Below are 23,311 nucleotides of genomic sequence, written 5' to 3'. Positions count from 1 at the left end.
TGCTTTCATTTACCTCCTATAACAGAAACCATCCATGCGCCGCCATGGCTGATAGCACATACCCTCCCCGGGCCACTGCGCCAGCATCCAACCCCGAGGTATTTGCCGTTCACTGACATGTATGTCCCGACTAGACGATTATGCTGGACGCCTTCTTCTTCTCTCAGCAAGACTTCGTAGAGCGGCTGTTGAACCTGACGCTGTACCACGTAAGTTGTCTTGCCCTGGACCAACCCTGCGCTTCCAAGTCCTTGTAGCTTTTCGTTCCATTCTCCAGATGATAAATCATCCCCAAAGAGGATTCCTTCTCCCTTGCCTCCTCGCACAGGCTTGAGGATGTAATCGTCTTTAATTGATGACGACTCTTGACTTTGCTGGATGAAGCTCCTAAGCTCCGGTGACCCCGGAAGGATGGTTTGAACAATACCATGGCGAAGGACTTCGGCTTGGCGCTCGCTGAGAACATTGTACTTGTGTAGCAAGGAATCCAATTCCTGGTGGACAATCCCCAACATTCTCTTATCGTGGACCAAGAAGACTGATCTGAAATCGTTGAAACAACGATCCGAAATATGTTGAATCATTTGGTGCGATAGCACTCGAAGTTCATGTTGATGGAGTTCAAGTGCTACCTGGTTGATTTCTTCTAGAACTTCGCCTGTTGTTTCGTCGAGGAAGGTTGACGATTTCGGATGCTTTGTGTTTGTCGACAATGCTTTTTCAACATCAATCACGCTGCATAATTTGTATCCCGTCTTGGAAGATGGATTTGACACCAGTCGAAGGTCTTGCGGTGAAATTATTCTGGGAACAATTCCAGTTCGCCGCTCTGCACACTCCAGGAACATGAGAATATCGTGACCCCCTTCTGCACCTTTGAGAAGGTGTAATGGAAGCTCAGGATCAAAGAGCTCAAAAAGCCCATCAATGATCTACATCTCCATGCATTAATATATATACCACAGATATTATGATCATACTATTAACAGTAGCAAAAGTTAGATGACTCACCTCATCAGACTTTGCGGCTCCCAAGAAACCTTTATTTTCAGACCCCAGAGCCAGTAGCCCATCCTGCCCGTACGCAGTGATGAGAAAGCCATTGAATGCAAATCGAGCGTTGATTTCACAGATACGGAATTGCTCCTTCGTCTTTTCCGATCCATCTAACACAGGAACCTCCTCAATCAAAAAGTCCGGTCTCCAAGAGCCTTGGTGCGTTTTGAATGGACGAGATTCTGCCTCGTCCCTATTCAACCCATCGATCCACTACAACCAGTCAGTTTTTCGAACCTTTTCTCCATGTTCGTCAATCTCGGGGTTCTTGCACCACGAGCGGAAGAGAACTGACCTGTAGAAGACGCTCCTCATGTTCTTCTAATGGCATTCTTGTCGGGAATGCCGCCTCTTCGTCCTTCCACCACCTCTCCACAATATGGTTAATTGCGATCACCAGCGCTTCGTGAAGCTCCTTCAGACTATTTGTGTGCTGTGTGTTCATTCGCATGGGATGTGGGCAGCTTTGTAAATGCGCATCAAGTGGCCACCCAAATTGAGGACACGGTGCCTCAAGGCTTTTTATATTCACTTCTCGCTCTTGTTTCCTGGTGGATTCTTCTGCTTGCACTGGATACACAAGAAACTCCGAGACATCGCAGCTGTTGCTGCTCAGTGCAAGAGATATTTGACGCAGCCGATTTTGAATTTTTTCTCCCATCTTGTTCTTGCTTATATGCACCCCGAGATAAAAAGTATATTAAAGGCGCAAAATCAGTTCGGCTGGGTGGGTGAATTTGAAAGAGAACGAAAAGCCAAATGTATCAGAATGGAGTCAAAGATGAGCTATGTAATCTCCATAGGATCTTATCTCTAATCTAATTTAGTTATGGGGTTAAATGATGGATACCTGGGCAACGAAAAAGAAGTTGTTTTTATTTTATCATATTTGTTAGTATCTCGTTACGAGGTGTACATAGACGGTTTAAAATCTCTCTGTACTATTGTGCTAGCAAGCTGGCTAAAAAGATTTTTTCCTTGAGACCGGGGAATGCTGAACTATCAGCAAACACCGGTGGCCATGAACCCGAGGTTCAAGTGGAAGACTTCGATCGAGGGTACGGCCTAGTTACTCCACTTTAGGGGTTAATCCCCACCTCCCACGAACGCTCCGCTCCGTACAAGCCTGTTCTCGTTCAGTCAATCCTGTTCCATTAACCATGATTCTCTACACCGACTTTCATTGTGGCTACCCACTATCCCGCAAAAGGTTTGGCGTCCCAGCGAACTCTTCTTAAATGTCTCATCGGGTCCCACACGGTGCTCCTTCCATGAAGCCATCGTCGATTGTCGATCAAAACAATCGACCCACTCGGCAGTAATTCTGACGAAAGAGATACAGTGTGCGATATCGCTCCGGGGCTCCGCAGCACATTTTTCAGCTCCACAAGCGCTTGGCCCGCGCTTGTCGTCAGCGGCGTGATAATGTCTTCACGGAAACGTAACCCGCGCCCGGTATTGGTCAAAACACTGCCGATGATGGAACTTTGATTGCCTTTCTTGATGAACTCCGGTGGGACGTTAATACGGTATTCAGCCCTTGACAAGTATTTTCGCGCCGTGGCGGACAGTAAAGGCAGGAGCCGTGTCAGTTCCAGTACAGAAAGAGTGCCGCCTCCACAGGCATCGGCGTGGATAATTTGGAGGGCAAAATATTGTGGCGGGCATTCTTCATAACTGCAGTCTGTATGCCAGGGGAACGATTCGGCGGTCTCAGAGCGTGCTGGGACAATTTCTGGTAGCGATATCTGATGATCTGAACTTGATGGTGATGATATTTTTGCCGTGGGCTGTGGTCGTACATCCCAAAACCAACCTCGGGTTGAGCTATGTGTAATAGGTAGCCCATGGCCATGACTCGCGCTCAAGGACGAGATCAATTGCGTGAGATAAATGCTTGACTCATCGGGGAAATTTAAGTTTATCTTGAGAAATCCATGGCTCTGGAGTATCTCATGAACTTGACGAATATGCTTGGAGTTTTGGGAGCTTCTTAGTTCGCTGGCCTCAATCTCGTGAACCTGAGTTGAAAAGCCTGTGAATCATCGTTAAGCTGAGACCTTGTGGAATGGGCAGTAAAAAGTTTTGTACAACACGTACGAGCTGTGATCTTTGGAATACACCATGATGAAGCTTTGCGAAGACAAGAAAATGGCCTACATGCAAGTTTTGGCATGTCTTCAGTCGATTTCGATTGAATTCAAGCTGTTCAGTAAGGTTCCTGGGCCTGATGGCTCATAAAATAGGACTGAAGCTGGACAATTCGGGTGTTGATACTTATAGAGTCTCGGACCAATCAGCGTCTGACAAACGGTGGCCTGATATTTCGTATTCATAGCTATCTACTTCGTCTGTGAGTATCATTCCTGCCTACCAATACACGTATACTACTAGCCAGTCCCTCTCAACAAAACAATATGAGATTGATTGATTGTTGCATATATGTCAGCCAATACCAAGCTATGACTAAATGGGAGACATTTTTTCTCCATTGAACAATGTTTTCTTGGTTATATCTTAGCGTGAAGATTAAATACCGATGCGTTTTCTCGGCCTTGTAAATGTAATACTAGTCCCACAGGGATCCATTCGCCGAAATATTGGTCTTGGCGCAAGGTTTAAGCCGATCTCGCCCCACAGGCTGACTTATGAGCTTGGCAAGTGAAGAAAAGAAGTCCTGATTCATGTCATTAGCTCTCTGAAATCTGATCTGGCAATTTCCGGTGGCAAAATACGTATTTCAAGACTGTGGTAGACACAATAGGAATTTCACATTACTATCCCCGCGAGCAACCTTCCACCATGCCTGATTCTTACTACTCTTTGCGAGAAATTCTCTCTGTAGCGTCCAAACATCCGTTTTACAATCCTGAGATTCGATATCCACCCGATGCCGAAGAAATAGCCGGGCTAATCGATCCTATTGCGACAGCAGCTCCAGAGCTTACCAGGCTACCGCTTACACATAAAGAAGATCTGTAAGATACAAAACCCGGTGATACCCAATATCATGACCTCGGGATGATAAAAATGACTAATTGATTTAACTTTGGATCATAGATATACTGTAATCCAGCGCCTCTCCGCGGATGATTGCCCGCAAAATGACTTCCGACGAAGTGTTTACAGCAGCATTACCGGCGGAGGATCTGGAGGCGTGCCAATGCTCTTCTTGACGGATACAACCGAGAATCGGAAGCACCGATACACCGCTGGCAGATTCCTAAAAACATGCGGACTGGTAGACCCTCGGGATTGGATCTTGACAGTGCACGTTACAGGAGGCTTTTACCGGTCTCTTGATCTCTTGTCGGAGATGTTCGAAAATGCAGGTGGAAGTGTTCTTGCAGCCGGACATACAACTCCCGTTGCCAATGTCGTTGACGCGCTCATCAAATACAGAGTGAACGTTCTTAGTGGAGGAAGTAGTCAGATCTTGCAGATCCTGAATTATATTGCCTCATCCGCGACCGAGGAACAGCGTAATGCGCTGAAAATCGACAAGATAATATATACCTCAGAAGCGCTCGGTCGACCCCAGCGGGATTTCATTCGGTCTGTTCTTGGTCCCCTGAAGATCTGTTCTGTGCTAGGTAGTTCTGAGGCTGGACCCTGGGCAGTTGCCAATTTGGCACTTACCGGCGAGCCAGATGATGATGCAGTGGAGTTCATCTATGATACGCGCACGATGATCATCGAGATCCTTCCTCTGGAAGCCACAGAATCACCTAGAGGGTCTTCTGAGGATTTGATTGAGCTTCCAGAGGGAAGCGTGGGTGTTATTGTTCAAACTTCCCTGCAGCGCTTGAGAAACCCGCTTGTACGCTATATAACTGGTGATGTGGGATCAATTCACCCATTGCCTGCCGCTGCAAAGGCCGCCATACCTGTGAAAGAATCTCAGCACCTGCGAATGATCCGGATGCGGGGACGCGATAAACGGTTCAGTTTCAAGTGGGTGGGGAGGTACTTCGAATTCCGCACTATCAGGGAGATCATGGGCACAGCAGAATGGGGTGTGTTGCAGTGGCAGTTGATCTTGAGTGTAAAAGAACCGTCTCCGGAGGTCATCTTGGAGGTTCGTGTATTGCGCTCCACCGTTGTGACGGCCAATCAGATATCCGAGGCACATTTGATCGACAAGCTGAAAGCTCTCTTTGTTGTTGTGGCAAACAGCGAACACCTGTTCAAGGTGAAATTTGTAGGACACGGTGACGATTTTGTCCGCAGCTCGACGGGTAATAAAGTGATGAGCTTTGTGGATAGGAGTGTCCCCAGTTAGCCTTTTGATGATGATTGTATCTATCAATGAACCCTCAAAACAATCAAGACTTCGTGTTTAGCGATGTACCAGATCAAGCGGTGGGCTCTGATGCTTTATGGTACAGACATGAAAGATTCATGAAACATAGCAGGGCAGAAGAGGCGGAAGTAAAATAGGTTGTATTCGTTGTGTCATACCTGATATTTCCCAGGTCCCCAACAGCACTAGTCCGTACCGTAACAAATCAGTACCATTACCGAATGGAACGACGTTTTGATCTGCGAAACTTCCATAATACAATGATACCTCAGTTCCACGATCGTCAATTTTTTTATCAAGGCGGTCTAGGGAGATTTCAGAATCCTAAAATGCCACTAGATCTCACAAACCCTTCTCATATTTGCTCATCGGACATCATGGATTCTCAGATTTACGAATCAATTCATCCGGACTTCCATGTTCCACCCGATCTTTCTTTGTCTCAATTGCTTCAGAAATATAACCCTGAGGATGTACCAGAGACGAAGGTTATTTTGGAAGGTATATCCCCTGGAGGCAGACAAGTTACCTATGGCGAGCTACGTAATGAAGCTGCGACTATGGCCGCATATTTCACAACAGTTTTGGGATTGAGCACCGGTGACACTGTCGCCATCTATGCCCCGAATTCTGTCCAATATCCAATTCTTGCGCATTCAGTGATGTGGTTTGGGGGTGTGATCGCGTGAGTGCTACTTTTGAATTTCAGTTGTATAATATCTGACGGAACATTATATCTTCTCCTGAAAAAGAGGAATGAATGCTTTGACATCAGTTCAGGATCTCGTCCATTATCTGAAGATTTCTCGACCATCGGCCGTGATTACCAATCACGCATTGCGGATGAAGATGGAAGAAGCCGTATCCAGAGTCAAGGATGTGGATTCGATGGTTCTCGACCTCGATGAGCTTTTCACGAATATGGTGAATCCAATGCATCGAATATATCACCTAAATTCAAATCAAATCTAACAAATATAGTCTCTAAAGGGCCTCCCACCATGTGCGCCATTTGATCTATCTGGAAAAGACAATCGACAATGCCCCGCATCAATCATGTTCAGCTCTGGTACAAGTGGTAAGCCCAAAGCCGTAATTTGGAGCCACTATAGCATCATTGCGCATGTCCTACAGCCTCGAATCACTCTTCCCGAGCAAAACAGCTGTCTGGAAAGAGAGGTAGTGTACGCACCTTGTACGTCAGACCACTTACCCTCAAAGTTGACTAGAATCGTTCGGGGGACTAACCAAGGATATCGGGTAGTATGCCACATGCTCGGATTTATCGGCGCAGTCTTGAAGCCCGCATTCCTAGGCTGCTACGCTGTAATCCTGGAACGCTTCCACTATGAGACTTATATCCAAGCCTGCGCAAAAGCCCGGGTTACAATAATGAAAATGATTCCTGCCACAGCAGTGGCTATCGCAAAAGATCGCAGCATTGAGCAGCATGATCTCAGCAATGTAAGACATATATTGTGTACGGGCGCGACACTTCAGGCGCAAATTGTGAGGAGACTTCAGGAGATCATGAAGAGTTGCGCTATTATTCAGAGCTATGGGTGAGCCATATTCCATTTCAACACCGAGGCAATGTTTCCAAGCTATCCTCTGTCGATTCCTTGAAAGTCGCTCATTTGCTGATGTTGATCATAGTCTGAGTGAAATTGGGGTTTCAATCTTGAAAGGAGCACGCTCATCTGAGAAGTCTGGAAGTGTTGGAAGATTGTTTCCAGGCAAGTAAGTTGACTTGCTAAGACAATATTGCATTCAAAGTCCCTGATTCATTTAGTAAACTGCGCATCGTGGATGAAAAGTTGCAAGATGTGCCAACCGGCCACGCTGGAGAGGCACTCGTTCGAGGCCCCACCCTTTTCATGTTGGTTACATCTGATGAAATTTTGCTGTATTTGCTGACTGGCTTGGAAAAAGGGAGTACAAAAACGATTTGGCTAGTACACAGGAGGCATTTCACAAGGGATGGTTCCGAACCGGAGATATCCTGAGCATGGATTCGGACGGCTTTCTCTGGTTCCATGATCGTCAAAAAGAGATGATCAAGTATAAAGGGTAAGCAGAGGCGTTAGTCAAGTCTCCTTCATTATTGTTAATGCCCATATTACAGAAACTTGGTGGCTCCCGCCGAGCTCGAAAATCTTCTGGCAGCTCATGGAGACGTTCTCGAAGCGGCTGTCTGCGGCTACTTTGACGAATCGCAACAGACTGATATTCCAGTGGGATACGTCAAGCTCCGTGACTCCGTGGCCTTTAGTGACCGTGACCACTTGTTGGAAAAAATTAAGAAAAGTGTCGACGACGTTGTATCATCTCCGAAGAAACTTCGAGGTGGGCTGTTCTACTTGGCAGAATTGCCCAAAAATGCCACGGGCAAGATTATGAGAGCGCACCTTCCGGCTCGTCTGGTGTCTGATGCGAGAAAGAAGAGGGCGAGTAAAATATGAGCTGATTGATCTGGGCGCTGTATATGATAAAAGAACAAAACGATAAACAACAAAAAGAGTATAGAAAGAGCGGTCTGAAGTACTCAACAAAAAGTCACCATTTCCATCTGAGAATATCAGGTACGAGTCCGTTTCCGACTGGTTTCTAACCTATAGGGGTAATTATAATGTACTGTATTATAATTAGGGTGGGATTCTTTAGTATAGGGAAAAAGAAGTAGGTAATAGTATATTTCATTAAAAGTATTCGAGTATATTGTAATTATCTTCTAGGCCTGTATAAAGCTGAAAATTCAATATATTTCTAATTTATCTTTTAAGCACCCTAACTTATAGGGGTAATTATAATATACTTAGACTGCGGCATATCCTCTCCGCTGGATATCAGGTTCAATACCATATCCGCAAATTGAGGATAATGGATATTACTTCCATACCATATCCTCAATGAGGATATCCATGGATATCCGCGAGGATATGAGGATATTTTGCGGATATCCGCACTAGCATAACTCTCGCCTGATTATCTACTTAGGGGTAGTCATGTGCCTCTTATCCAGCTGATTAATTTATTTTTCAGAACAAAAGATACACAGGTTTGGTCCTGACCATACTACTAGCCTTATTTATCCTAATTCCTCATGAAATATTAAGAAATATATTTGTATTAAGCAATTTATATTCATTTTATTATTACTTATAGCAGCAATTTGATTTTTGAAGTAGATTGGGGGATATACATGATTTTTTGTAATTCCACTTTACTTTACCATGGAAATATATATTTACTCAAGGCAGTAGTGTAGGATCTTTTAGCTAAACGATGTACATATGACTAAACTCACCATTTCTTGGTCAAATTTAACTAGCCTAGCTTTAAATTAGTTTCCTAAGCCTATCTTTTAAGTATATTAAGTTTTTAAATATATCCTTCTAAGAAATACCGGTCGGAAGCTCTAATGTTGTGGACAGCGGACTTAGTGAGTATGATAGTAAGGTCGAGGATATCCAAGGATATCCATGCGGATATCCGCGATATATCCTCAATTATCCTCAATTATCCTCACTGGTGATTAGTAATAGCCAATCATCGTCATTAAAAGTAAGAGATATGTCGAAAACGCACCCCGCAACTTACGAGTTGCAGCTTATTGCCATAACCCTGATATTTTCAGCTCGTCCTATATGTACGTTTCTCCCTTTCTTTCTCTTGTATAGTGATCAAGTACAATATGTCTTACTCACAGGCATCTCAGTCCCAATTTTCCTTCTGCGCCGATTCAGATCTAGGTCTGAATACCGACCTCCTTTATTCAGATGATATCTCTGAGCTCATTGGCAGTCAGGCTTCATTGACATCCACGTCCCGAATTTCATTTCCGATTGCGCCCCTCTCGCTTACGCGTGTTGGCCTCCCTCTTCAACAGTACTGGGTCCTTTATTCCTCCGAGCCTGGTAGCGAGATGGATGGATCTCGTAAGCGCTTTATAACGTGGTGGCTAAATACAGAGTCTGGATCAGCGCCCGAAATACAAGACTCGATCCGTTGGGATGGGAAAAAGACATCAAGTGTCTGGGATAATTTCAATCAGGTTGCACATGAGAAGACTGGCAAGCCAAAGGTTATGTGTACATCATGTCTCTGTACCCTTGTTCATCCAAGCTATCGCCGTGCTGGGTCATCGCCAATGAATGCACATATTAAGGCAGGCACTTGTACTCGGAAGCCAGTTACCCAGAGGATCGATCAGCTACTCAAACATATGGTATATTTCTCTTTCATCAAGACCCCTAATATCTCTCTTGCTAATCTTAATAACTATCCCAAAGCCAACTATCCCTAGACACCAACCCTTCTCCCAGGAGCGTCTGGTGAAAGCGATACTAGACTTCATTTCTACAGCTCACCTACCCTTCCGAATCGTTGAACACACCCAATTCAAAGATCTAGTAGAGATTATTCAACAAGCCCACAGCAAGATCGATATACCATCCGCGCGAAGCATACGACGTTATCTTGATTCTGCAGTCAGAAGTGACCAGAAGGGGGTTCTGAAAAGGCTTCCAGATGGGAGTCGCCTCTCACTAGCGCTTGATTGCTGGACATCGCCATTTCAGCAAGCTTTCATGGCCATCACAGGTTACTTCCTTGATCAGGACTGGAATTACTGTGAAGTTCTTCTTGGGTTTGAGCATCTTCATGGATCTCATACTGGTGAAAATCTGAGCAAGACCGTAATCCAGCTTCTAACTGATCATGGAATCACTGATCGTGTGTTATCTGTGACAACAGATAATGCAACGAATAACAATACCTTGATGATGAACATCCAAGAGACTATCCAGTCGCAAAGCCAATCAGATACCTTGATTTTCCGAGTTCCATGTATTGCGCATGTGATTCAATTAAGCTTGAATGAGCTTCTTGGGAAGCTAAAGGTGACACCACCTAACAAAGAGATTGAACTAGAGTGGTCTGATGAGCGGACCCATTCATTTCAGACCAAAAGATCTAGCTCAACTCGGCAAATTGCAGATACCTTAAAGAAGGCAAGTTCTATCTCCCTAAGGCTTGTAGTTTATTCTGATAAAAGAGTTTTAGATCCGAGGTCTTGCGGTCTTCATCAATGCAAGCCCACAACGCCGGGAGGCATTTATGGCTCTACAAACTAAGGAGCCTCGTTTAGTTCCTGTTCAAGATGTCCAAACCCGATGGAACTCGACCTTTATCATGCTGAATCGGGCCAAAAGGCTACAACCATTCTATGATCAGTATTGTATAGACCATCAGTATCTTCACTTCAAACTTGATCAAGAAGAGTGGCGACAGATTGAATACCTTCTTCTTCTCACAAAGCCTTTCTTCGACTTCACAAATATGTTGTCTAAGACTAAGGATGTTACTACACATAACATCTATAGTATTTACAACAAGCTTTTCTCTCATCTTGATGAAGCTGAGAGTAAGTTGAAGAATAAAGGTGTTGTCTGGAAGAAGCACATGCTCGAAGCTCTTCAGACTGCTAAACGGAAGCTCTCAAAGTACTACACTGCGACCGATTATGAATCATATGGTGATGTCTATGCACTCGCGACAATCCTTTGCCCATCAAAAAAACTTCGATATTTTGCATCATCAGACTGGCAAGGTGAAATTAACTATGTTGATCACTTTCATGGAGTTCTTAAGCGAGAGTTTGATCGATATAAAGAGACACTTCACCATGATTCAAACAATACAGTCTTACAAGATACCACTAAAGAGGCCCTGGATGATGATTATGGTGATCTTGATGCTGCTTGTGCTTCTCAGAGCCAGCCACAGCATAGGCTCTCAAAGCCCGAAGATGATGAGATTGCGAGGTATCTTGCCCGCGGGATCGAGGGTCAGAAGCCTAGAGCATTCTGGAAAGACCATGAGCATGAGTTTCCTATTCTTGCGAGGATAGCACGGGATAATCTCTCAATCCCAGCTAGTGGCGCAGGCGTTGAGCGATTATTTAATTGCGCTCGCGATATGTGCCACTATCGTCGCGGGCAATTGAAACCAAGTACCATCCGAGGACTGATGCTTCATCAATTCGCCACTAACTTTGACGTTGAGCAGAAGGAGATAGAGGTTATCAAAGAGTATCTATCCATTGGAGAAGCTGCGTTGTTAGATCAAGCTTGGAAACCAATGCCCCAGCTTGAAACACTTGAGCCAATTAGTGATAACGAAGAGGAGGATCAAGAGCCTAGCATAGAGGATACACAACAGATAGAGAGCTGCGATGATGATTTGGGTAGTGGGAAGAATAATGATCAAAGTAAGCAACTGCAGCGCAAACGATCAAAGAAACGATCATCCGACTGTTTTGATGACGATGACGATGACCTTCCAGAAATGCCAATAGATGAGGGCATGCAGGGACGGTCGGGGCGAATTCGGAAGCAACCTAGGTTACCTGATGGATTTCAGATTGATTTAAGGTAGTTAGTATTAAGTATTGATTAGAAATGACAGAATCATGTTTACCAGATTGAAATCTTTAAAATGATGATTACACGAAGATTACTTCAAAAATACACAAGAAACCGCATAATTTATACACGCTCAAAAAAGTCACGAGGCTAGGCGTGTTTGGCTGGTTTGATATCCATTGGATATCCTCAAATATCCAGAGGATATTAGGTGGTATACCATATCCGCAAAATTGAGGATTGCGGATATTACGTGACATACCATATCCGCAATTTGCGGAGAGGATATGCGGATGTCCGTGGATATTGAGGATGTTGCCGCAGTCTAACTGGGAGTCTTGGCGACGGTACTCACTGATATATACTTTACTAGCAAGATCATATGTGAAAATGAGTTTGTAGGTGTCCTATGGCGAGCTATTGTATATAGCCGGGCCTAGTCCCTCCGATTCTATAATTGAACTAGAGGGGCTCTTTAAAATCTTACGAGATCGACTTAGCCCTGCTGCAGGAATTTCTTGGCGTTTGAGTGAACTTTCAGTACCATCGTGTTGCGTAGCTGTCTTTTCGGGAAATTTGACTTGTAAAGGAAACGGCGCCTGTGCTTGATATATGTTAAATCGAGTAGCTCGCTTGTCACGTTCTATGGTGAGGCTTGCATCATGAGTGATAAGAAAAGGAAAGAGACTTTGAATGATTAAATAGAGGTGTGTAACTATCTCCCCTGTCTACCTATGGCCAGAATTTAAGGCTATTCTATATCTCAGCTTACAAAATGTTTATCACACTCCTATTCTGGATTCTGTGGTTGGTTTAATTGATCGATGGTCTTGTTTTGCGAAATATTCTAGTTAATTTCGACCTACTATTATATGTTACACTGGCTAATAAATGACCGTCTTTTCGAGGTCCGATTTCAAAGAAGAGAGGGTGTGGGATCGATATTCTATAGCGCAATATAATTGAATCACGCTCGCATGATATAGTGCAGCATTTTGACTAATAACTCTCGAATTAAGTTATTAAAGGTTTCAGTATTCTGTGTCTAGCGATTGACCATTCATCTCTTTCGGCATAGCTATTTTGTCCTTTTTTAATGTTGTGGGTCTTATCAAATGATTTCATTACCTCGTTAGTGCTATTTTGACCAAAGTTGCCCACTTATTGCTGTTTGCCCTTTCCCCTCTCCCGCCTCCCCCCAAAAATTGAAATCCTACGTTTTCGAAAATTCGATTCGATTGGAAATTTGGAATTAGCAGACCCTCGCTCTTGGCGGTGTTCTTATCTAACACCTCAGTCTTCACCAAGCCAGATGTGGACGGTAGTGGACCTAGCTAAGATTTAAGAAGAATAATGAAGACTGCTTTCGACCGCCTCTCTATGCATTCCGCACACTGCCCAATTAGTACGCTAATTAATTTATCCTCAACTATCATTTATTGCCTCTGTCTTAGCTCAGTCAAAAGGGACGAAAAATGGGGCAAATGGAAAATCAACTATAGATGGCCAATCAAATGATTTCCACGATTTATATAATGTAAAATCGATCAATTGGAGGACTATTATGGAGAGTAAAATTTTTGACAGCCCTTTTCACCGCATTACAAAACCACTTTCTGTGGCTTAGTGTCGAAGCTCTCCACTTTCTTTGGTTATTCTCTGCTATATTCTCATTATTCCACGTTTGGCAGACATGAAGTTTAAGTAACGCTTTATCATGCTTAACTGGGGCATGCTCAGTTCAGCTAAATATCTGTATGCTTTGATTTTATTGATCAATCGCTTGCTTCATCCTGTGCTTTGTGTGCGCAAGAGTTGGGTTACTGCATCCTCGTTGCTTCTTGGCACATTTGCGTACTTATGTTTTCATTTTTTTTTTAAAAAAAAGAAATCTAGATGATAAAGTTCATGCCTAAATGAAAATATTGACTGCATTCGCTGCTCGTTTTCTTAGACCACAGACTTATCACGACCAGCGACTATGTAACCACCTAAAGTAAAAATTAAAATATCCAAATAAATGATTTGGTAGATCTTGCAGACTACCATGTCGATATTTGCTAGGTTTTTCCGAACGATATCTCCTTCGTACGTTGAAATCTGACTCCTAAGGTGAGCTGCTCATAATTCCCCCTGTCATTTACCATGTGTATTTAATGAGTACTAGCCTACCTATGCCCTCAGTCTTCGTAATGAAGACTTTCAATATTGGCCTAATGCAATGTCTCTTCACATATCTCTAACGGAAATTATCTCGCTCGTTGCGGACCAATTGGGATCGATCAAAGATCTTTACAACTTTTTATAAGCGGAACGAAAGCTCTACAGTCTCCTCATCGGGAAACTTTACTAACGAAATGTCAAATACGACGGTGGATCAGCTCTTGTGTGGTATGCACGTTATGGGAATGAGGATGGTGTTCGAAAAATGCTGGCCGCGGGTGTAAATGTCAATCTTCGAGAACTAAGCCTAGAATAATCAATAGCTCTCCTGGAGTCCGTACGTAATAATCATATCCATATTGTGGAAGTTCTTCTGAAGAATGGAGTATTACTAAACACGGCGGACCTCTATTCCAGAAGGCCTTTAATTTTGGCGATAACTAGACGTAGCGACGTGGCTATCACTAAGCTGCTCCTTAACCATGGTTCTACGGCCAATTCTGTTGCATTTAATAATCGCCCTCTATTGTTGGAGGCGATTCGATCGAATCAGGAAGCAAAAGTGGCTTTACTTTTAGAGCATAGGGCCGAACCATATATAATCGAAGGGCGAGACGCAATAAGCCTCTTGTATATCGCGGCTGGGAAAAACGCAACTCCTACAATTCTAAAGATACTCATTGGCACTGGTATTCCAGTCGACTCCCAAGACGGCTGGGGAAGAACACCGCTCTAAGTAGCAGCTTATCATTCATGCATACGTGCTATACGCGTATTACTGCAATATAGCGCCAATCCGAATTTGAAAAGCACGGACCAGTATTCTGTGGAAAGGACAGCCCTCTTTTATACCGTGAGCTCGAAAAGCAGAAGGCATGAGAACAAAACCATCATTCGAACACTTATTATGCACAGGGCTAAGGTAGATTCTAAAAACCACATTCAGCAGACACCTCTGCTCTATGCTATCTCGCGGGGTGCCATCAAACAAGCGCAGGCGCTCCTTAAAAGCGGTACAAATATCATGGCAAGGGACTCCAATGATGAAACTATAGTTCATTTAGCCTTTTCTTCATGGCGCTTCCGTCTCGATACAATAAGCTGGCTCATAGAGAGTAGGGCCGATGTAAATTAGATCGGTGGCAAGCAGCATAAAACACCGATATTTTACGCTATCAGATACTTAGAAAATCCAGTAGGGATGGAGAGCGCCCGGAAACTTTTATCGCTTAGCGCGGATGTTAATTTTCGAAACTCCGATGGGCTGACGCCTCTTTCCCTCGCCGTCAGCATATGCTGCGTTGAATGGGTAAAGCTACTTCTCGAATACGGCGCTATTGTTAATGAAAAGGATATAAAAGGAAGGTCCCCTCTACACCATGTTGCCGATAAAAGTTATGATCTTGCATCGAAAGTCGAAGAACTTATCGCGCTTCTCATTCAACACAGAGCTGATGTGAACTCTCGGGACTGTTACGGTTATACGCCATTACATAGAGTAGTAGCCAAGAAATGGATGTGGGAGATAGCTGGAGATTTATTAAAGGCCGGAGCAGATCGCTACGCCTTGTCTCATGATGGTTAATTCCCATATAATATAGTTCCTGCTGGCCCTTAGGCGGAGACTAAATATCTTTTTCTCCGCCATTACCCTATTTGACTATATCTTAACCCACCCATCAGGAGCAATACACTCAACCGAGCGAGTCAACAGTTTCACATCAGTCAACAGTAGAAACCTTCTCTGCGCTACATTGATAGCGTGTTATGATGTTTTGAGCCTTTGCCTGACCTAATTGAAACCCCGTTTCATGGAAATTATATATGGTTTTGGTCCGGTTTCTTCAATATATTGACAGAGTATTTGAAAAAGCTTCAATCCGCTTTTTATCCATTGGCTTCTGTTTAATCATTATAATCCTTCTGGTAGACGCGTGATAAAGCGACTAGCCACACCTTGCCAACCGGACCTTGCCCAAAACGTCCTAAGATTGAGTTCTCGCAACGCTCAATACCTTGGAGCTTGCAAACCTCATATAAGTTGTCAAGCTGCTATACTTGGTTTTAGCAGCTTCTTACGCCTGTTTTAATTATGTGTCGGAACACGTAATCAGGGCGGTGGAAGCTTGACCAATGGATCTCCGGTCGAATATATGCCTGTCCGTCCATTCTTCTATCTCTGTGCGCGCACCTAAGCTGTGTGTTTACTAACATTATGTGATCTAATTAGCTTACATACTCCATATTACCATGTGATAACATAATCAATAGGCGAGCGGCCCGGTCCAAAACACCGTGGTAGTTACGATATACTTTAGCCATATCTTAATTACTACTGTCTTATTGTATTTCATTACTTGCTGGTAGTGATTACAAGGATTTGTTGTATTATATAAGAGTATCGAATAAATCGAATATCAGTCTTATTTGACGCCAAAGTTTACATCGCTGAACCTCCAAGTATATGTAGATATTCTTAGTCGCCATTGCGCACCAAATCAATGATGTTCTTCAAGCGCCCTAAAGTGACTAAATAGCATATCAAAAGGACCTAGAGTCAAGAAAAAGTTAATATTGATCAGTTCTTCGGACCACTGATAAGAAAGAAAAGCGTACTTGAAAGAGAGTGAGATTCGACGCAATAAGCATGCTGTGATTTAAGAAAAGGAAATGTTTGAAGGAGCTTGATTGCTGGATCATCTTCGAGCAATTGAACAGTTCATCTAGGTGAAGTTGACAGATCGAGAGTCCTCTGAAGTCTTTCAGTAAGGTAGCGGGTTGCCTCTTGATCTGTCTCATGTTCTTGAGCCTCCCATATCAACAAATATATCTCATCAGAGGTCCCCAAGCGAAGCGTGGTAATTATGCGGGAGAGAGTGGCTTGGAAACGAGTCGGGCAGAAGTCTGATAAAGCGCGAGTTCCTCTTGTTATTGCGAATAATGCGATCGGCTCAGACCGAATAGCTTTATGGTTGATTGGAAGATATCAAACTCCTCACGCTCTCCGGTCAACTAATTTCCAAGTTTTAGGTTGTTTTTGGAACACGAATCAGACATCATGGATGTGCTATGACACCATGAAAAGATGCTTACGCTCCTTCTATCGGTATGCTAGTATGGGGAGAATAGTCTTTCTATTAATGGATAATGTTTCCCCGCATCTCACAGACATGGAATTAGTACCACCACCACCCCAAATTCAGGTTTTTTTTCCGCTGCAAATTCAACGTCGATTTATCAACCCTTGAGCCAAGTAATTAGTCAAAACCTAGAGCACCAATACCGGAAGAAATGGATGCGTTAGATGATCACTATCCTTGATCGTGGGCTTGATCCTCGGAAGAAAATTAACCTTGACTATACACTTCATTTAATTGCTCAGGCTTAGAGAAATCAAGTATCAGATCGAACGACTCAAATTAGCTTCCAAAAAGCACTTTAATTCGTCCGAGATCTAATTCTTCACCCGTGAGCGAGCTCAGTTTACGTGAGGAAACAAGAACTATGTGTAACTAAGAAATTAAAAAGTTTGGTGATGATGATTTTATAGCACTGGATGAACCTTAAACTGTTCAGACGAAATTGTATCTCAGCTGCCCAAGGGTGAAGATATGAATGCTCCCCAAGATAGCATGGCCACAGAGGGTCCAGATGACCACTCTGGGCCTTTTCCGGGGCTTTCGTCTCGTATAGCAGCTATATTAGGGTATCTACATGAAACTCTATTATGGGCCACATAGTATGCCTCAGCAGAGCACCATAGTAAATGGAATTTCGTTTATTCTACAGTGTACACGCAGCTTACGGCATCCTAACCTCGCGTTGAGGTCGGATGCCTTAGAAAGCCTGATTAAAGCCTGATTAAAGCCTGATAATTGCCTGATTTGGCTTAAACTGGACTAGCTTGACTGTCAGCTTTGACCGTGTTTTCCACCGCCTCAACGCAATCGTGTAAGCCAACCTGTAATTTTAAGGTAGTTTGATTGGTCTATAAGTCAGCACCATAAACCACCCACCACCCCCTACTTCACCTTGCCGTATCTCCACCATTGCGCATAATATAACGTATCCGAACGAATGCCATGTGTCCTTAGGCATTTCTGATAATTATGGTGGAGAGCTCCAAGCCCTCGTCAGAGAGCGACAGGAAGGTCTGGGCAAGGAGCGACAGCGAGGTTCCGCAAGCGAGCACGTGTTGCCTCACAAGCACCAACTCGCTACATTCAGAAACGGCTTATATGGGAGCATATGCGAAATTGCAGGTCAAGTTATATGATTTGAGCCTTTAAACCTGTTAATTTAATGTGCACTATTTATTATGGCACTCCAAAATGGACTTTTTCTGCTTATATAAGGTTGGACTGGCTTGATTTGACTGATCTCTCTGTATTGGTAATTCCAGTATTCTAACCTTTCTGCCGGCTTAAAAATCAGGCCCAAGCTGCTTAATAAGTATCCGACCTCGAGGCGAGGGTAGGTTGCCGTACGCAGCTTCTCACCGAAGTTCTCCCCAATCTCACCAACAAAGATGCTGGGCCATAAAGTCGACAAGCTTAGGGAAGTGCCCCGTCAGATCATCATATGTGGCAATGTGCGCCTTTTCCGGTATCACATAAAGCTCTTTGGGGTCCAGAGCACGAGCGATGGCCTCCTCACTGAAATATTTAGTGTCGGCTTCACTGCCAGCCATCATCAGGAGGGGGCGAGGTGAAATCAACTCCATGAACGCGAATGAGGAATAGTTGACCAAAAGATCGTAGCTGCGAAGAGCAAATCGGTTGTTTGCACGAGGATGTCCCGCACGCGGAGTTTGATAGTAGTCACTCGCATCGCGGAAGAGGTCCGGGGTGCCTTCGGGCACATTTGTAGGGTCGTCGGGCACTAGAGGGATCAGAGGAGCACATTCTCCGCGCGCCTCCGCCATGCGGGCCTCGCCAGCTGCCTGGAGAGTCTTTCGGAGGCTCTCGCGAGATATTTGCATCGCTGTTCCTTTCATGCCATCCCGGAATATCTCTCCAGTGTCGACGGCACCAAGAGTCGCAATAGCCTTGATCCGTAAGTCAGTCTGCGAGGCAAAGCAAACATATCCCCCGGATGCGCAGATGCCAAATGCGCCGATGCGGTTTGGGTCCACCTCAGGCACCGCGGTAGCAAGGAATGTGACTGCGGCTCTGACATCCTCGGCCCGCTGGAAAGGATCCTCAAGGCCGCGTGGTTCGCCGCCGCTCTCACCCTGATATGCAGCGTCGAAAGCCAGTGCCACAAATCCTTGATCTGCCAGCCTCTTCGCGTGAGTACCGGATGTCTGCTCTTTTACCCCTCCCATAGGGTGACCACAGACTACCCCGGCACCTTTTCGGTCTGGGGCTGAGGGAGGAGGAAGGTACAGGTGTGCTGCAACCGTGACTCCTCGACTTGAAAACTGTACTTTACCAGTCATTTTTGTTGGATATGGCAAACCGGTAGTGGAAGAGCTTATTCAGACTGACGAAGAGTCGTGATATGAGAACAACTTGAATCCCCAAAGGCGATCTTTGCTCTTTATATCTACTAAAAAATAAAGATCACAGGAACCTGGCGAGTACCAGTATACTATCTCTGATCTCGTATAGGTCAGCATTTTTAATCGAATCTTGATTGCGAGGTTTTGGCTTACTTGCAAACCATGGTAGATTTGAGAGACACCAAACCCTATTATCTCCGCGAGAAGCCCGATCGAGTGAAATGTCCGTGGAATCTTGGTGTCGGTTATAGTAGATGACATCAAGCTGGAAGAGCGCCACTTGAATGCAAATAGATGACCCTGAATTATGAGCAGGCCTCTAAAGTGTGGGCGTCATCTTTCGAGGCACTGGTGGTCATACGGAGTTAGCCGGAGTTAGGTGGAATTTGTCTTCCAGAGTCCGAGATCCTTCAGGGTTTCATTAGGTGAAAAAAACACTTACTATCCACTCATGAACGGTGACTTTAAACGGTGACTTCAAGCCACCAACTGATTACCCACATGCCCGGGTGGAACCATATCGCGGAATAGTTCGACCGCACCAGAAGCCTCAATGTGGCGGGCGACATGCCTTGGTGAGATCCACGTATATAAAATATAATCCTTGGCTTTCCTTCCATATTTGTAGACTGAATATTACGGATTGAAATTCTATAGAATAGCGAAAACAAATCGAGTTTTGAGATGATTTCGCCCCAAAGACCCGTTTCCATATCACGGAGACTATGCCATAATGTCAATTCAGATAAATCCTATTTCCGCAAAGAACTCATAGTACTGGGCGACCTTTAATTCCAAGCCAAAAACATGTGAAAGAAATAAACTCACTCGCCGTTAATGAGATTCTAATGATAGTGGTGAAGGAGCAGAGCCCGATGCATTATGTTGAGACGTGAGCGACGCCAAATCCAACGTCCTTGCTTATAAGGCTCCATACTGAGACGAAAGCGAAGGTCGAAAATTCCCCCTAAAGTAGCCTGCGTAACTAGCTAAAGCTATGGGGGGAGTCGCTATAATTCTCTCCTTGTAATCTGACATCGCTTGTTGCGGTTGGTCTTGATCTTAATCTTGATTGAGGTATTCGAATGTGAGACTAGAACTATGCATGAAGCCTCAAAACATTGGTAAGGTTCTTGAGGATGGAAGATATGTAACATCATACATGGTAGTCAAATGACCTTGGTGTCATCCAATTCTATTCTTAAAGCTTTAATCCTTCTTGACACCGTACTGCTCATCAGTCACGGGATCGAGCCATGTTGTCTTGCCCAAACCAACCACCAGGTGTGTCATAATACTACCATCATCGGCCCCATGCCAGTGGGTAGTTCCCGCTGGAGCCCAGATCAGGTCTCCAGTCTTGATGCGGCGAGGCTCAGCGCCCTTGTCGCAGATCCAGCCGGAACCGGCAACAACCTTTAGAAACTGTCCGTCCTCGTGGGTGTGCCAGTGAGTACGCGCACAGGGGGTGAAAGTGACGTTGGCGATAGCAGCTTTGTCATCCATGTGGATCATATCGAGGTAGACATCCCCAGTAAAGGTGGCGGTAGGCTTGGATGTAGATTGGCCTCCTTTGGAGGAGCCAGCGATAATGACTGATTCGGGCATGGTGGGAACGTGTTGTTTCGGTAGGGATTTCACTGCCTAATTTCTGTTATTAGATTGCAATGATGCAATGGCTAGAGTAGGAACGAGAGATAACGTACCTGTTGGAAGAGAAACTTGAGACTAAAGAGAACTCTGGAATTTTCAAATTCCTGCAGTACAGAAAGAGGTCTTTTTATAGTAGTATTGTTCTCTAGCGTCATTTTTTTGTTATGTGCGGATGACCGGCTCATTTTCGGATATTAGCGGAATTTGCGGCGATTGCATTCCTGCTTACTTCTGAGGATGCCCCCTAATACTGAGATTGACGGTAAATAACGTACTCGTTTCATAGCAAACTCCGAGTGCATCACAGCGGATTGCAACATACCATAATTTCGAGGGTATGATACGTCACCACTCCAATGCATGTGGATTACGCGCTAAGGGAGAGAGCCCCACTTCAACGACCGAGCACTTTGGGTCAAGATTGACGCTAATGCAGGCGGATTACGCGCTAAGTAAATAGGCCCACTCACTATGTCAATATTCACTTCACTCCTTCTGTTGGAGTATCTGTCCCTTTCGAACTGTCTCGTGACCCTGATTTGCGCTTCTCATGTATCGTAGGTAGTGAGTTGTAAAAATCCACACATTAGTAGTATATTGCAGCATGCTACAACGCTTTATTTATTTAGTCCTGAGTACTATAATTCAATCCAACGCATTAGGGGGCAGCCCTGGTGACTGAATTGGGTGGATTGGCATAGTGTAATCAAGGCCAGAGTGACACTATACCAATAGTCGCGAGGTATAAGCTCCTTTAGAAGTCTGCACCACTAGACTGGCTACGAGCACCAGTCTTCGATTATAGCTATCCTTCTCTGTGCAGATGTATCCTTGAAAACGCCGATTATCTTGATTTTCTCTCCATTTTCTCGTGTTAGCCATCCTGTAAGTTTAATCATCCTAGCGATATAGATGACAAGTATAAGTAAAAAGCTAAAAAGAAACTCTTGCATAATATAATGTAAGATGGTGAAATCCAGTCAAACGCTCTTCAGAAGGGTTCACCCGCTGGCCTCATATCCAGTTCGTGTACCCACAGATCGCAGGCCTGTTGCATTAGGCCAAGATACAGTTTTCCCACACTCGCTCCTTTTATCTTCTTGCCCTCAAGCACTGCCTTCGTATCATCCGTATTTTCCTTCGCTCCGTCATTCAAGTCGGAGTCCAAGTAGGATTCATCGTAATTGTTGGTTATCCAACCGTTCCCAATTGCGTGAACGACATGAATTCCCTTGGATGAGTATTCCCTCGCAAGACTCTGTGCCAACATTCTGACACCAGCTCTTGTTGCACCATAGGCGGCAAACCCCGCATTTGAGCGCATGGAACCAAGACTGGAAGTGAAGATGACCGTTCCAGCTTTATGCAGAGGTATGAAAGCCTCAGGCTTATCATCACTTGATTGCGAAGATTGCGATAACATCCAATTGATGGAAAGTTGGGAGAATATCATCGCGCCGGTGGTGTATACCGTGAGTGACTCCGTGAATCTGGTGGGTGTTTCCTCTGCAAATGGCACTTTATGCGAATGTTTGATGTTGAAAACAGAGAGTTTAAGGCGTAAACTCTGCCCATCATCGGATTTTGGAAGGCTTCGAGTCCAAGTTTTGATGTCCTCAAAGGTAGAACGAAGACGGTCTTCAGAGGTATCTGTCTGAAAGGCTTTCAAGACGCCTCCACCTGAAAGTTTGGATATTTCGGTCGCAAGTTGAGCGTCACCAGTGCGTGAGAGCAGTGCTACTGCCAAATTACCCTCGGCTGGAGAGGCAAGAACGCGAGCAATTCCTGCACCGGCAGCTGGACCTGCTCCGAGAATAATGGCCAGACCCGATGGTGCCATGTTGCTTTCAGAATAGCTGAAATAGATGAAATAGATGAATTAGAGAAAATAAAAATTCCGCTACTCAGGACTTAAAAGGAAGGCTTCGTGTTTCGTACGGCTGATTGTCTCAATTGGAAAGGGGGTGTATTTTCGAGAAATGACAATACAGAGATTTGACTGAGTAGGTGGTAATGATAAGTGGAAAGTGGAGAGTGGTACAAGGACATGATTGGAGCGGATGCATTTGGATGACAAGAGACCCAAAAAATGATGATCTTTCGATGGGCCCTCCAATATGCAATTGGATTACGGCTTGATTGTAAGCCACATTACCCATAAAATGAACTTCTACCAATAACCACCATCATCTCCCGATCGTGGAGTTA

At 44.5% G+C, this 23,311-nt stretch overlaps 7 protein-coding genes across 7 annotated transcripts; 3 read left to right on the top strand and 4 right to left on the bottom strand.

Annotated features, from left to right (window-relative positions):
* Positions 1-5: 5 nt before the first annotated feature.
* N7520_005514 (uncharacterized protein) lies at positions 6-3,089 on the bottom strand (the record flags this gene model as incomplete). The annotated part of the gene is made up of 4 exons (XM_057139448.1): positions 6-932; positions 1,012-1,269; positions 1,352-1,664; positions 2,254-3,089. Coding segments are annotated over 4 exons (2,334 nt in total), but the record flags the coding sequence as incomplete, so codon positions are not given.
* Positions 3,090-3,858: 769 nt separating this feature from the next.
* On the top strand, positions 3,859-5,338 carry N7520_005513 (uncharacterized protein; the record flags this gene model as incomplete). Its single annotated transcript, XM_057139447.1, has 2 exons — positions 3,859-4,034; positions 4,117-5,338. The coding sequence occupies 2 exons, from the start codon at positions 3,859-3,861 to the stop codon at positions 5,336-5,338; spliced, it is 1,398 nt and encodes a 465-aa protein (XP_056997654.1).
* A 398-nt stretch (positions 5,339-5,736) lies between these two features.
* N7520_005512 (acyl-CoA synthetases/AMP-acid ligases II) lies at positions 5,737-7,821 on the top strand (the record flags this gene model as incomplete). The annotated part of the gene is made up of 8 exons (XM_057139446.1): positions 5,737-6,044; positions 6,112-6,283; positions 6,341-6,554; positions 6,624-6,921; positions 7,016-7,099; positions 7,152-7,238; positions 7,292-7,429; positions 7,485-7,821. 8 exons carry the CDS (start codon positions 5,737-5,739, stop codon positions 7,819-7,821), a joined length of 1,638 nt encoding a protein of 545 aa, XP_056997653.1.
* A 1,232-nt stretch (positions 7,822-9,053) lies between these two features.
* On the top strand, positions 9,054-11,797 carry N7520_005511 (uncharacterized protein; the record flags this gene model as incomplete). Its single annotated transcript, XM_057139445.1, has 3 exons — positions 9,054-9,587; positions 9,652-10,371; positions 10,424-11,797. 3 exons carry the CDS (start codon positions 9,054-9,056, stop codon positions 11,795-11,797), a joined length of 2,628 nt encoding a protein of 875 aa, XP_056997652.1.
* A 6,666-nt stretch (positions 11,798-18,463) lies between these two features.
* N7520_005510 (alpha/beta hydrolase) lies at positions 18,464-19,387 on the bottom strand (the record flags this gene model as incomplete). The annotated part of the gene is made up of 1 exon (XM_057139444.1): positions 18,464-19,387. The coding sequence occupies one exon, from the start codon at positions 19,385-19,387 to the stop codon at positions 18,464-18,466; it is 924 nt and encodes a 307-aa protein (XP_056997651.1).
* A 1,272-nt stretch (positions 19,388-20,659) lies between these two features.
* Positions 20,660-21,058, bottom strand: N7520_005509 (cupin domain-containing protein; the record flags this gene model as incomplete). The annotated part of the gene is made up of 1 exon (XM_057139443.1): positions 20,660-21,058. The coding sequence occupies one exon, from the start codon at positions 21,056-21,058 to the stop codon at positions 20,660-20,662; it is 399 nt and encodes a 132-aa protein (XP_056997650.1).
* Positions 21,059-22,094: 1,036 nt separating this feature from the next.
* On the bottom strand, positions 22,095-22,943 carry N7520_005508 (uncharacterized protein; the record flags this gene model as incomplete). Its single annotated transcript, XM_057139442.1, has 1 exon — positions 22,095-22,943. One exon carries the CDS (start codon positions 22,941-22,943, stop codon positions 22,095-22,097), a length of 849 nt encoding a protein of 282 aa, XP_056997649.1.
* Positions 22,944-23,311: the final 368 nt, after the last annotated feature.

This window comes from Penicillium odoratum, assembly GCF_028828045.1.
Source record: "Penicillium odoratum strain IBT 22623 chromosome Unknown utg000004l_segment0_segment0, whole genome shotgun sequence".
NCBI lineage: Eukaryota > Fungi > Ascomycota > Eurotiomycetes > Eurotiales > Aspergillaceae > Penicillium > Penicillium odoratum.
Note: the sequence above shows the minus strand (reverse complement) of the source record. Positions and strands in the feature narration are given on the sequence as shown.